Source organism: Anas platyrhynchos, chromosome 5 (assembly GCF_047663525.1).
Source record: "Anas platyrhynchos isolate ZD024472 breed Pekin duck chromosome 5, IASCAAS_PekinDuck_T2T, whole genome shotgun sequence".
In the NCBI taxonomy this organism is placed as follows: Eukaryota; Metazoa; Chordata; class Aves; order Anseriformes; family Anatidae; genus Anas; species Anas platyrhynchos.
In genome coordinates this window covers 55,500,390-55,513,548 of record NC_092591.1, presented here as the reverse complement: position 1 = coordinate 55,513,548, position 13,159 = coordinate 55,500,390, and the positions used below count along the sequence as shown (strand labels likewise).

The window sequence follows — 13,159 nt, the reverse complement described above, 5'->3', positions numbered from 1 at the left end:
TTCTCCTCTAAGATCTGTGTGACTACAGTGTACAAGTTGCTAGTATAAGAACACCAGCATTAATACTGCATGTGCAGAAGGGGAAGGAGAGAGGAAAAAAACTTGTATATGCTAATTTTACTTCTCGTATCTCCTAATAATTAAGTAGACAGCCTTGAAAGACAGGCCTACTGTTTATAGAACAATGCTCTGGCTAAGATTCTGTTTCTTTTCTGAAGACTGGGTCACCTTATTATACTCATGACTAGTGAAAGCAAATTATTTATAGACAGTTCAAGGAAAAGCAAGGTTGATTTCAAAATACTTCAAATTAAGGTGGTAGATGTTGTATTGGAATGCAACCAATCCCTAAATTTGTCAAGCAGCTCCTTACCTAAATTAAATGTAAATTAAGAAGAGTTCAATAATGTGGTTAATTATATCTCTAATAGATTTCAGACAAAAGTCTTCAGCAACTTTCATTTCTCTAGTGTTTGCCAAATAACGTGTTTGTGTGCCAAAAGAAAAAAACACAACTAGCCACGCTTGCGTATCTTTAGATTAATAAGACTGCTCTTGCAAAGGAGTGAGAAAGGCTGCTTTTAAATGTGTGAAGATTTCAGCCTGATATCTTGAAGTGTAAAGAACACCATACAGATGGTGAAAGATGTAAACTCCACCTCTGTATTCCCGATTTAATATATCTCTTTCCTGTGGAAATTAAAATAATTAGAGAATAATTAATGAAGATTATAAACACACCCCAGAAGCAAAAAAAAAAAAAAAGTTCTCATTTACTCTCTGTCAAAAACCTAGACAACAAAGACATCTGCAGGAAGACAACCACGGTCTAACGGGACGTGCCTGTCACATGCAAGAGGCTGATGTACTGAGAACCCGCAGTTACTGGTAACCTCAGACAGGAAAGCAGTGCAGCTGCACTACGATGGTGCTGTGCCCTGAAACACAGGGCTGTTAGCTGCAGGACTCACTGACGATAACAAGGCTATGCTGCTTTCAGCAGCTAACACACTTTTCTCTCACCCTAGTAATCACCAAGCAAATGCCTTCAGTGAGAAAACAGTGTGTTACCAAATGCTGCTTTGGTATTCAGTGCATTCAGTGAGGCCGTAGAGGGTGTATCTGGGATCATGTTCTACAAATGTAAGCCATGCTGATTGCCATGACAAATGTTGTGTGGAGATCTAATAGCTGAGGGCCTGCCTTACTCCAGTAGGGAAGTAGCACTGCTTATATATCACACAAATTTTTACCTAGCAATTAGATACAGAACTCAAGCACTATCAAAATTATCTTTTGGTACGTAACTGAATTTGCATTCATGTCCACTCAGGCAATGTACACTACCAGTAATCTACATTACCTGAGTTACAGGATTCTTCTTCTTTTGGGTGCATTTTGCCTCATACTCTGGCCTCAGCTGGAGTTGTTGCTGTTCCTCTTCAAAATCAACCAAATCCCACTCATATTTCAGTCTAGCTTGCCGTCTCTTCCAAAACTCCAAGAAAAGCGTAACTGCAATTTGGAAGTGTTAAAGTATAGTTTTAATAGAAAAGCAAATAATTTTATGAACCAAGTTAAACTTGGTTCTACATTGACTCCTATTCTGCAGTCTATTATTTACTCTCATGATGTGACCCATCTATTTTTAATGACTATTGCATTTCAAAGCTAAGACCATAACACAGATTAATTATGTTAATTAAATTAATTCCAGAAATGGATGAAAAGGAAGGTGCCAAGACAGAAAAAGGCAATTTCCATGGTTATGACAACCATGTTCAAGTAGTTTTAATTCTCATATGCAAATAGCAATACACAACTAACATAGGAACTGTGATAATTCAACTAACTGCTTGCACATAGATGTGTAACACATGAACAATTATTACAAATCAGCAGAATTGTTTTCAAGCTGTACATTTGAAGGATTTGTTTTGTTTTTTGATGATTGTTTGATATTGTGATCATTATAGAGACAGGGCATGTCTTATGCTTTTCATGGTCAAGAATTAGTTTAGCTTAAGTTTGTTTTTAAATATTGGAGAGAAATGATTTCAGATATAAACAACTATAAAAGTTATACTATTACATGATGCTCAAAAGGCCTATTATAAACTACTTCAAAATATAAACCTTTGGTAATCTGATGGCTCTTATTTGAGCTGGAGAGACTTTATGGTTCATACAATCACAGGAAACCTTATCTTGTGCAGTTCTAAAGTCTTTTGATGGTACTTCCTGAATGAGTAATCCGTGCTTAAAACCAAGAAAAGCTGAGGAAAACAGCCATACAAAATCAGCTTATTCAAAATTGTTTTGAGATATCTTTGAAAAAGGTTTTAGTTCCATCCTTTGATAAGACATACAAGAACTGACCTTCCATTCGTGCAAGTGTCTGTGTGCGTTACTGAAAGCACTGTATCCCAACTGAAGATTTAAGTGTATTTCATATTCATCTATTTGTGTGTGTATGTGCATATATATACACACACATGTATTTGTGTCTTTTTTTTCACTTTTGCATCTGAGGCAGAATGTTAAAAACGAAGCCATTCACCCTCCCTTCTTCACACCTCCAGTGTCCCCAAGCAGTTTGGCCAAGATCTATTTATTACTTAACTTAAAACTCGTTAGCAAATGTACTCACCCCATATGCCCATGAAAATTGCAAAAAAAAGAGTCGCCACGTTGTCAAACAAATGGGAATACTGCAACAGAACACATAGGAACAGTTCAGTAACAAAACAATGTTGATCAAAAATGATCAAAAACGAGAAGTGGCTGAAGAACCCAATACAGACCTCTGAGGACTCGCAGGTGGTGTTTAGTCTCCAGTACTCACACTCTCGGTCACAAAGAGGACACATAATGATTTCTCCTCCAATTGCTGGGTCACAGATTTCTTTGCTGAGGACAAAAAAGTTGCACAGTGTCTGTTTTTGTAGCATCTTAAGAGCTATTACGTAAAAGTCATTCCCCAAAAAAGAAAAACGTCCAAGTTGGATTTGTTCAAAGCTCAGTATTTACAGCTTCATAGAGAATATGCTAAGCCTTGTCATTATCAGTGGTGTTAACTTGTAGTCAGTCAGGGCAAGCCATGTAGAAGCAGCTGCTGCAAGAAAAAGAACGAGTTCTTCGCTTGATATGGGCTTTCTGATTTGTTACTGAAAAAAATCAGAGGTGTGTAAGGAGCTGTACAGCACTTGCACTGCTTTCAGGTGACATACAAGCCACATTATTTTCCATCAAATTAGTAATGTGCCCGTAACACCTTTTCTAAAAGGAGAGGTGTTAACTTGGGTATCTTTAGTGTGACTTGTTATTTCAATTTAACGACTACACAGTGAATTTTACGATCCTGTGTATACTTGAACACGTATAGCAGTATTCACAGGTCACTTCTGAACATAAGTTATGTTTGAGACACGTAAGTCTCAAAATGGCATGATACAATAGAATGGGTGCAGTGATATTCTGTGTAGAAATGTAGGTAAAATGCCTGTTACTGAATTTTAATTTATAAAACTATCTTTTACACTTAAAACTCAACATTTTCTCAAATCCTTATAAAAAACAGTAAGCTATGAAATATCACACCACATCCCTGAATGTAGTAAATCTTGGGATCCTTGAAGAAACAAATACAATATTTATTTTAAAACAAGCAAACTCTGGCTTCTGAGATAATTGAGCCATCTCTGACAGTAGAATACTGCCGATCTGTACCACACTCATGCTTTTGGTAGTCAGTAAAAACGATAACCTACATAGAAAGGCCAATATACTACTCTGCAAGATAGATTCCAATATAAAAGCATAAGGCAACAATTAACACTTGGGAAAAAAGAATTGAGATACGTCAGTGGTACTCTGTAGATCTTATGTGTTGCATGGAATCCTATATAAGAAGTTGTTGCCAAACTGCAATAAAATATTGCTTTTCACCTGCAAGCCAAGTCTTGCTAGTTAATAGTTACCAGTTCTACACAGGCCGTCCACCACTGTTTAGGTCAATACAGATAGCCAAAGAATAAATTTGTCCGCTTTGAGTATAAAAATTTGTTATTTTTCTACATGAACGATGTTTTCATACTGCTTAACTTTTACCATTATAAGCCTAGGAGATTTCAACATTAAACTTACCTGCTCATATTTTCATCCATTGTAAACAAGCCATAAAGAAAGCAGATTACGCCAACAACTGCTGCAAGGAATAGCATCTCAGTGTAAAATCCTAGCCAGGCAAAATAGATTCCTATCTTCTCACCGTAGTATTTCCTGAATACAACAAAGAAACAAAACCACAACCATCAAAACTGAGTAGGGGATACAAAGCACGGTTTTAAACTGCAGTAGAACAAACTATCCAGAATCAATATGAAACAGTTGGCAAAATTCTCAGGTAAAATAAGAAAATCCATGGACGTACGCTCATAAATATTATACTGAAAGCCAGCTGTTGCAAGTCATATAGGTTGAAAGAACAAAACATGGTCTCCTTTGAAACCCAACTCCAGCAGGAAACTCTATCTTCTCTATCTTTAAATCCTTTCCATAGGATAAAGCAAAGCAAGATTTACTTTTTTTTTTTTTTTTTTTTACTGATCACATAGTTAGAATTAAAGAGTAATTTATCACAGGAACAAAACTGGTTGTGTAATGGAAGTGCTAACTGTAACTCATGAATAAAGCAATGCAGTTGTTATATAATGTGAGTTGAATTCATGAAATGTTGGGTAAGGTTAGTTTCAATTGTGGTTTAATGCTGAATTAAGAGTCAAGCTTCAGAAACTGATGTTATCTATGTTTTCAGAACTATGTTGAAATTTCCAAATTTCAAATCCATTTTAAAATATTGTGGCAGATATTTATGATGAAATTCAAGATATTCTTTATATGTCTTCATCTACATCTAACTATCTGTAAGGTATCTATCAGGAGTGCTGGCTAGGTTGTATGAGGCTTAATATGCAGCACAGCACATTTCCATTTGCTAGTAAAAAAAAAATATGCTGTGTCCTCCAAAGTCCTACAACCTAATTAATGTGTCCAATTCTCATTAGATCTTCATCTTAAAAGTTGTAAGAATTTCCCAGCCAGAAACATCTACAAATCAATATGAGCTTGTATTACAGTGAACACCAAATAAGTATGATAAAACCCATATGATATTTTACCTGATGAGATCCAAAGGCTGCTCTTTGTAGAACCGTAAGAAACGGGCCCACTCCATATACAGTGTGTACCTCTCATTGTCACAGTTTGGATCACTTGCCTTTTTCCAGTACTGACACTGTGAGCAAATCAGAGGAAAGGCAAAACAGCTCATCGACAGATTCAAACACTAAATTGAAAGAAGCGATCATTAATAATGATGTACACCTCTTAATTTTGTGCCAGTTAAGATAATCTAATATTCACTCAATCACACTTCGCTTCAGTACTTGAAATAGCAACCTCTTCATATATGTAATGTTTTAAGATAATATGCATTTTCGACATGAAGTTGACCTGTACTATGTAGCCACTCATGTTTTCTTACACCAATGTTGCGCTAGTACAACACTGGCACTGTGGACTCATTTGCTCCAGTAGATTACTGCAATAAATGGTTCGTTCCTTTACACTGGTGTAGCATATGGAGCTGCAGAAATTCAAGTTTCTCTGAAATAGAAAACCACTGTTTAACTCCTGCTTCCCTAAAAAATGATGTAAATTTAAATTCTGTTTTCTGTAGTTCAGAATCAGGCTTTCAATATAAATTCCACTGGCAGTAGCATTTCACTGAGGGCTGTAAACTAGGGGGCTATACATCAAAGCTGGTTCCAGTCTCTAGACATTGCACTATAATGCACTTAGTGCTGTGTTTTTTGAAGTTGTAATGCAAGGAGGAGCAAAATGAAATTCTGACACTAATTGACTTCAGTAATGGTCATCACTGTCATGTATCTACCCGGCAAATACCAAGGAAACATAGGACCTTGGTCAGTTTCCTAGAAATTAAATGGCATAAATTTACCACAGTTTCTCATAGCGTTTTTAATTTTATGCCGTAGAACTCAGCTGTTTAGAAACATTTGGAAGTTCAGTTTGTGATCTTATTTTTCCTTTTTTTCTGAATGCTTCTTAATCACCAAGAAAAGCATGCAAATTGGTTTTTAAGTAGAAATCAAGAAGTATAAGTAACACAAATTTTGCATTCTCAAACTATTTTAAAGTATTAAATAGTTTGTCAATGATTTGTAAGGCTATCTCATGATTTGGGAAGTTTGTCTTACAATTTAAGGTTGATTGTATGAGTATAGAAAAGATAATTGTACAACTACTCTTTATTACCTGCTTTTTGGTACTCCCAACACTATGACGTACTTTCCAGCAGCAGTACAGCCTAGACTCTCATCAGCTGAACTTATCCCCTGTAAACCTACAGAATGTCCATTTATCCTTTTTTTCTTTTTTAAAAAGGGATCTTCCTAACATTTTACCACATAATCTGTATCATAAACATTATAGTATATTCCTGTGCATTAAGTTTGCTACAAATTATGTGACTGACTTTCAGTTACACCCCAGAAACTCATCTGTAGGTAGAAACATTTCAGCACATAAAAGCCAAACGGTGAGGCTGGCAGATATTTCTTGTGAATTGTAAAACAGAATCAATTACCAGGACAAACTGAAGGGTTTGAGTACATTTTCATTTCTGCTGGAAACGGCAATGTCACAGTAGGTAAAAGATTAAAACATTGGGAAATGCTCGAGGGAGCTGAAAGCTAAAATACTTACATCATGAAGAGGATATGCAGCTGAATACGTGCCATTATTTAGCAGTCTTTTAATTCCAAACTTTTTCTTTCCTTCTTCTGTTCCATATGGACAACGTGTAAGAATATAATTAACCTGAGATTTAAACACATGAAATTCAATCCTTTCCTGCTTTAAGGCTACTTAACAAAACCCTACGGTGGCCGTGCACTGTGTATAATCTGCAAAAATATACAAAGGAAGAAGTATTTCTTCACAAGGCCTGACCCTGTGAGACTGTGAAGGGCAAACCTGCCCAGTAAAGTCTAGAAGATCCACTCTCACAAATATTATTTCAGCATTCTAAGAAAAATGAGCAGATATTGTGGCTTCCTCGTATTTACCCACAGAGATAACACTTTATATACTCCTTCCTTGCATGTATATTCCTACGGTCAGTGCAAATCAACTTGTAAATGGTAGTAGACAAATTCATGTACGTACTATTCTGTTTCTCATGGATGGTGAGAAGAAAGTGCTCTCATCGTTAATGAGGTACAGCTCCTGCTTCTCCTTGCTGAACGGTGCAGTGAAATAATCCGGCTCAGGGTGCATCACCTTCTCGGGAAGCCTGAATGGTGTAAGCATACAGTCCAAGGGGTTCTCCACCATCGAGGGAATATCATTTTCCTTGATGGGAACTTTAATGTTCAGCACTTCTGCGTATGTGATCAGAACCTCCCATGGGGCATGGATCTTGACAAAATAAATCTTGCCATCTTCAGATTCCTGCCCCGGAAGAGTTAAATCTGACATCAGACTACACTGTGCTTTATTGAAAGATTTTTCAGAACACTTATTATACACAATTTATTTCCTTTCAAATATTTTTCTAAGCTTTCAAAAAAAAAAAAAAGATTTTCTTCTTTAGGACTTTCTTTTTTTAAACACTGAATAGCCTATCTGGGTGGTTGACTGAAGACACAAATAATCTGTGCACTCCTAAATGCTCACAAAGGCTTTTCAGACTACATTTATCTTGTACTCTGAGGCTTGAACACACTCATTACATTCTGAGTGCATTCAAAATGCAAGGGTTTGCTGCGCAGGCCTGGCCACTTGGCAATCCAGCTATCCTTCAGGCCACCGTGGTAGATTTTAAAGTTGCTCTGTTTCCTGGAGGGGGCAGTTTTCATAGAGCAGAGTATATCACACAAGACTACTTGCAACAACATCCTATCAAGAGCTGCAATATCTGTTACAGCCTTACACCTACGATAAGGAATAATCTTATTGCAGGCCTCACCCCACAGCGCATGTCCTTGTAGCATTGCTCAGCATGTCACACACACACACAGAGGAGATAACAGCAATCATATTTTAACATATTGCTCAATGAATCTCCATCTGTGGATGTTACAGAGCCTAAATTTCATCAAGAAGTTATTTTGCTCCACTCAGTCTCTGGCAGGAAAAAAAAAGGTGCTGACTGTCAGCACCCTCAGTTCTCCACTGACAAAGTAAAACAATGACACTAATCAACCATCCTGATATTGTTAAACCAGGGTGCATCCTCAGTGTAATTACAACAGCCAGTGAGCATGTGTTAATCTAGTCACCGAATTCCAAGTTGTTAGCTGAGATTAAACCTAGCTATGAACATACTTCCTATTTACACGGTTTAAGCGAATTCACAGCTATTTTGAAACTGCTTTCTTTTTGTTATAAAATCGAAAGCATTTAGTTCTTCCTGAAACAAAATACCTTTCTTTAGACAATACTTAAGAGCCTGCCTGGAAAAATAACTCCAATAGATAACATGTACCTTTTTTCACTTAAGCTAGTCATGCTCCATGAAATCTGCTACAATCTCATCATTTTTCTAACAAGGCAAAGTGCTTTATGTTTAGTCATTTACAGGTTTCTTTAGTACAAATTTTTCTTGAGATGCCTTTTTATTTGTTACCTTCTTGTCTTCTGTTTCTAGTTCTAAACCAGCCTTCTGCAGATTGCTCTCAAATTCTTTTCTTCTTTCCTGCAGAGAAATAAACGCACATTACTCACCCATGAAGTCAGTAACTAACTGATAGTGACTGCGGGCTTCAGCTCCTTCCAGGGATCCTGATAAAGACCCCTTTACTCTACACAAGCTCTGTAAAAGCAACCAGCCCAGCAGACACAAGCCAGCTGCAGCACACCAGTAGACTCTTAGCAGCAGAAGGGGAATTGTGCTGACCCACAACACCAAACTTACGTGTTTGTTAGGAACAGGCTCGTAAGCTGTGCCACCCTGGAAAGCTGACAATTCAACTCTGGAGCACTGAGCATTTCTGAGTTGTTAGGAGGGTTATTATGACAATTCAACAGTACTTCTAAGAGAATGGGAAAAACTGGATAAAAAGATAAATCCTGGAAGCATTTGAGAAGACTGCTCTATTATTGTTTACAGTGACATCTCGTCACCAGTTTAATGACCCTACCCGGTGCAGATGTTCAGGTACCCCTTACAGACCATTCAAGCAGTATGCCTCATCAACTATTTAGCTGTAAAACTAGATAAGAGTACAAAATCACCACGTGTAAGCCCACATGTGCTTAGTCTGTATAAAATCAGCATGGACTTGAGGCAGAGATAAGGAAACCTGCCTGTGGCAGTGTGTGATGGGTGCATGACCTCTGTGAGTCTAATGCCAAGGTATCCTGCTTCAACTCTGCTTCTTTGCCAAGTAATCCCTACGCAGTGTCTTTAGGCAAGATCTCCTTCCCCTCCTTCTCTGCAGAACTTTTGCTCCTATTGGGAGACTGAATTAATTTCCTTTTAATTACATAACATTTGCTGAAGAACTGCCAGAACAACCACAAGTCATACTAAATATTGAGCTGTAGCCTCATTAGAGAGCACTAGCTAGACAACCAATTGATTTCTAGCTAAAACCTGCAGTGATGTGTGACACGTTCTCTACCATAGCCTTATACAACACACACCAAGAAGGAAAAAAAAACACAAAGTCTTCAGCCCATTTTATGTTGCTGTGTTTCTGTGAGAAGCAAGCTGACCTAGTTACATCAGAGTTTGCATGAACTATTCAGATTAATGAATACAGACTGAAGAACAGGTTTAATGGCCCTCAGATCTATGCTACAATGTGTTGCTGTATCTACTGTGTTACTGGCATTGCATTTTAACCTCTAACATCCGATTTTGCCAAATATCATTAGTTATTAAATTAGACACTAACTTAGATGAACTCCGGAATCATGGTGACTCCTGAGGCGTACTGAGGCAAACACAATTCCGTGTATTTCTTTTAATTAATCTATCCCACAAACCTGCCTATGTGTACCTGTATTAACACCAAAGAATGTGTTTGCTGACCTACTGATCTAAGAGAAAACAATACAACTAGCAAGTGATTTACAATTACATTCAGAAGTGGTATATAAAAGCTGACATTCAAGTCTTGTATCCAAAGCTATATGCTGTCCTGGCTTACATTTTCTCCAAACAAAGCACACTGCCATGCATTCTTGCCCTCGTATATGTTGGAGGAGATCCAAGCAAGTCAGCCCAGGGGTTCTGTGCCACCAGATGCTCACCAGTCAGCTCCTCCTTGATCTGTGCAGCCCAGCAATAGACAGAGCCAAAGGGTACGGCCCTGATTACTGAATTCTTCTTACTATTTATTTAGGATGATAAACTGAACTGCTCCAAAAGAAATTACGCTTTTTACCACCTTGCTCTCATCTCGTAAGCCACCTTCTCTGAAAGACGTGAATATACTGTACTTTGCAACCACTTGAAACAGCCATCTTTAAAAGCAAATCAATCTGCTAGAAAAACAAACAAAACTAAAACATTACTCCCCTTTCCTGTCAAATGCTGTATTTCTTCATATTGCTATGAAAGGCTTACATTGGACAAAATGTACTCTTGGCCCTGTGCTACTTTTTGTGTTTTTAATATATACACATGACAACTGTAAGCTCACTCCCTCAACCCTAAAAAGCCACACTCGGGGCACGTTCTTGGGATTCCACTACAGACCCTGCCCTGCTGTCACAGGGGGTTGATGGAAGATAATCCCATGATTAGGCCAGTGATAGTGGGCTCATTCCCCTCCCCACGTTTTGTTTAAATACAGTTCTTAAATCTCTCAGAAGCATCTGCAAAAGGCAGAAACCATATTTTCTGAGACCACTGTGGCCCACAAAGGATAGTGGGGGATATAGCCTTCACCTCTCCCAGCACGCTGTGGCTAACCCCCAGGCTGGTACAGGATGACTTTGCCTTAATGCATGCTTCAGCACAATGAACCCTCCTGATAAGATTAACAAAGCAAGATCCAAAGTCCACCAGCACTAATATGCCCAGTGCAGATGCATCACTAGATAATTAGCTACTCAAGATACACAGACAACTGTTCCAGATCTGTTCCTTGGTAACAATGCTGCTATTGCCAGTACAAATAATCACTAAACAGAAAAATAACCCTTTTAAAGTATTCAACACTTTGCTTAGTCAAACCCCTGCCTCCCTCCTTACTCTTCCCCTCCCTTCAGGCAGGCAACGCCAGCCTTACAAAAAGCACATCAGGATGCTCAGCCTTCTGACCACAGCCTCACATAGGGCACTGGGAAACAACTACCACCTGTAGGAACAGCCACATGCTGCAAAGCACCTGTGAATTCTGCACCCAGTTGCACTGGGCTCCTGCCAGCTGGCACCCAAAAGGGCTGCATAGGGAGCAGCCCGCACCTGAGCCTGCTGCAGCTGCTGGCTCCCTGGCTTTGGGCTACCTGGTGTCAGAGCAGCTCCTGCTTTCTCCCAGAGATGCTGAAAAGCTGGAGAGGTCTAGATAATGTCTCTTTGTGTCTCCGTGTCCCACAGGGACAGGTGGAGTCTGCTTCCAGTAAAAACAGAAAGCAACAATTACTCTGCCCAGAAATCCCAAAGTCTCAGTGCTTTGGTTTTTTGTTTTTGTTTTTGTTTTTTTTTTGTTTTGTTTTGTTTTTTGTTTTGTGTGTGTGTGTGTCTGTGTGTGTGAAGAAATTCACGTATGGGCAATAAAGATCACGTCTGGTCCTACCTGAATAGTTTCTTAAACATGTTTTTAAAAATTTATTCATTTTTCCATATTCTCATATATTTCATATACAGATAAAATACAATACTGCTGTCTCCTAGAGGCTTTAAGGAAAATACAACTTCTGTCTCACAAAAATGTAATCTTCATTTTTGTTTACAGAGACCTTGTGTTTAGGATTTATTCCTGTAGCTTATAGAAGGCAAATTCAAAACAGAGTTTAAGCTGGAGAGGTTCTGGGGAACATCAAAGAAGTTAATGCATTTGTTCTGCATGAAGCTAAGGGAGAAGATGAACAGACCGCCTCTTACATCTGTATCAGAGCCATGGGGAAGCACACAAAGAACTTTTTCATTCCTCTCTTAGAAATGCAGAATAAAGCTGTTTCCTCGAGACAAGGAAACAAAACCCTTTGTCACAACTGTTATTCTCTTCCTGTAAACATTTCTATTCTAAGCTCTTAGATTTTGCTGTATCATTGTACTACAGTAGAAGAAAAGCACGTTTCTTTCCAGCAACAACCGTACAACCACAAGTCCAGTATCAAGCAAATTCCAAAGGCTGCACTGCGTCAATATTTGGATTTCGTTCCAACAAATACAACAGCACAGTACTTCTGAGCTGACATGTCTATATTAAGTTACTGGCATATTCATTGTATCAAGGCCTATGCTGAGCATAAAAATAGGGTAAATTTCACTTTCTCTGCAGATTCTCAAGAACTACATGAGAACTGATATGCTGTAACACCGACATCTCCACGCCTGCCCAGTCTGGGAGCACAGTGCTAACCTGCAGAGCCACAAAACCAAGGCCTTCTTTCATGGTGCTGTCAACTTCTGCTGGTAAGAGATGTATACAGAATGAAATCTCACAAAACTTCATGTAGGTGTTCTACTCTCCTCCAAGACAAATGCTTCTTCATAACTAAAAGCATTTTTATGTCCAAGAGGAACCACAACGTTATCTTGGTTTTCCCCCCTCCACGTCAATCCTTCAGTAAATAATGACACCCAGGTACATGGTCTCTCGTCTGGCTATGATTCCATTTTCCTTCCAACTTGAAATATTACCTAAATAGCCTCCATTTCTTCCCACGTTTTATTGGAGTATGACTAATGGAAAATGTTTATTTTAAGAGTTGCTTTCACATATTTTGCATGGATATCTTTTTCCTCTCTACGCTGACTGGCCTCCTCTCCCTTCTTTTTAAAATGCATTTTGTTTTATGGTAGAAAAAGAAATTAGCTAGGATTACAGCCTGCCAAGGCCTGATAAAGCAGCAGGGTGAGTTTAAAAAAGCACACCTTTGTATAAACCTAGGATGC

At 38.4% G+C, this 13,159-nt stretch overlaps 1 protein-coding gene and 1 long non-coding RNA gene across 20 annotated transcripts in view; one reads left to right on the top strand and one right to left on the bottom strand.

Annotated features, from left to right (window-relative positions):
* LOC101790603 (uncharacterized) overlaps window positions 1–13,159 on the top strand; it is a 388,896-nt gene that overhangs the window by 182,817 nt on the left and 192,920 nt on the right. The window contains exon 5 of the long non-coding RNA XR_011809805.1: window positions 12,543–12,676. This is a non-coding gene — a long non-coding RNA (uncharacterized lncRNA). The remainder of the gene's footprint in view (window positions 1–12,542; window positions 12,677–13,159) is intronic.
* ANO5 (anoctamin 5) overlaps window positions 1–13,159 on the bottom strand; it is a 54,275-nt gene that overhangs the window by 15,292 nt on the left and 25,824 nt on the right. For 12 of the 19 annotated variants that reach the window (XM_038179094.2, XM_038179096.2, XM_038179099.2 and 9 more), the window contains 8 exons: window positions 8,714–8,782; window positions 7,252–7,536; window positions 6,790–6,903; window positions 5,181–5,347; window positions 4,147–4,281; window positions 2,805–2,910; window positions 2,651–2,711; window positions 1,364–1,515 (listed from right to left, as the gene is read on the bottom strand). In XM_038179094.2, the coding sequence (XP_038035022.1) occupies window positions 1,364–1,515; window positions 2,651–2,711; window positions 2,805–2,910; window positions 4,147–4,281; window positions 5,181–5,347; window positions 6,790–6,903; window positions 7,252–7,536; window positions 8,714–8,782 (1,089 nt within the window). The remainder of the gene's footprint in view (window positions 1–1,363; window positions 1,516–2,650; window positions 2,712–2,804; window positions 2,911–4,146; window positions 4,282–5,180; window positions 5,348–6,789; window positions 6,904–7,251; window positions 7,537–8,713; window positions 8,783–13,159) is intronic. The other 7 variants (XM_038179104.2, XM_038179106.2, XM_072039147.1 and 4 more) reach the window with 1 other exon arrangement.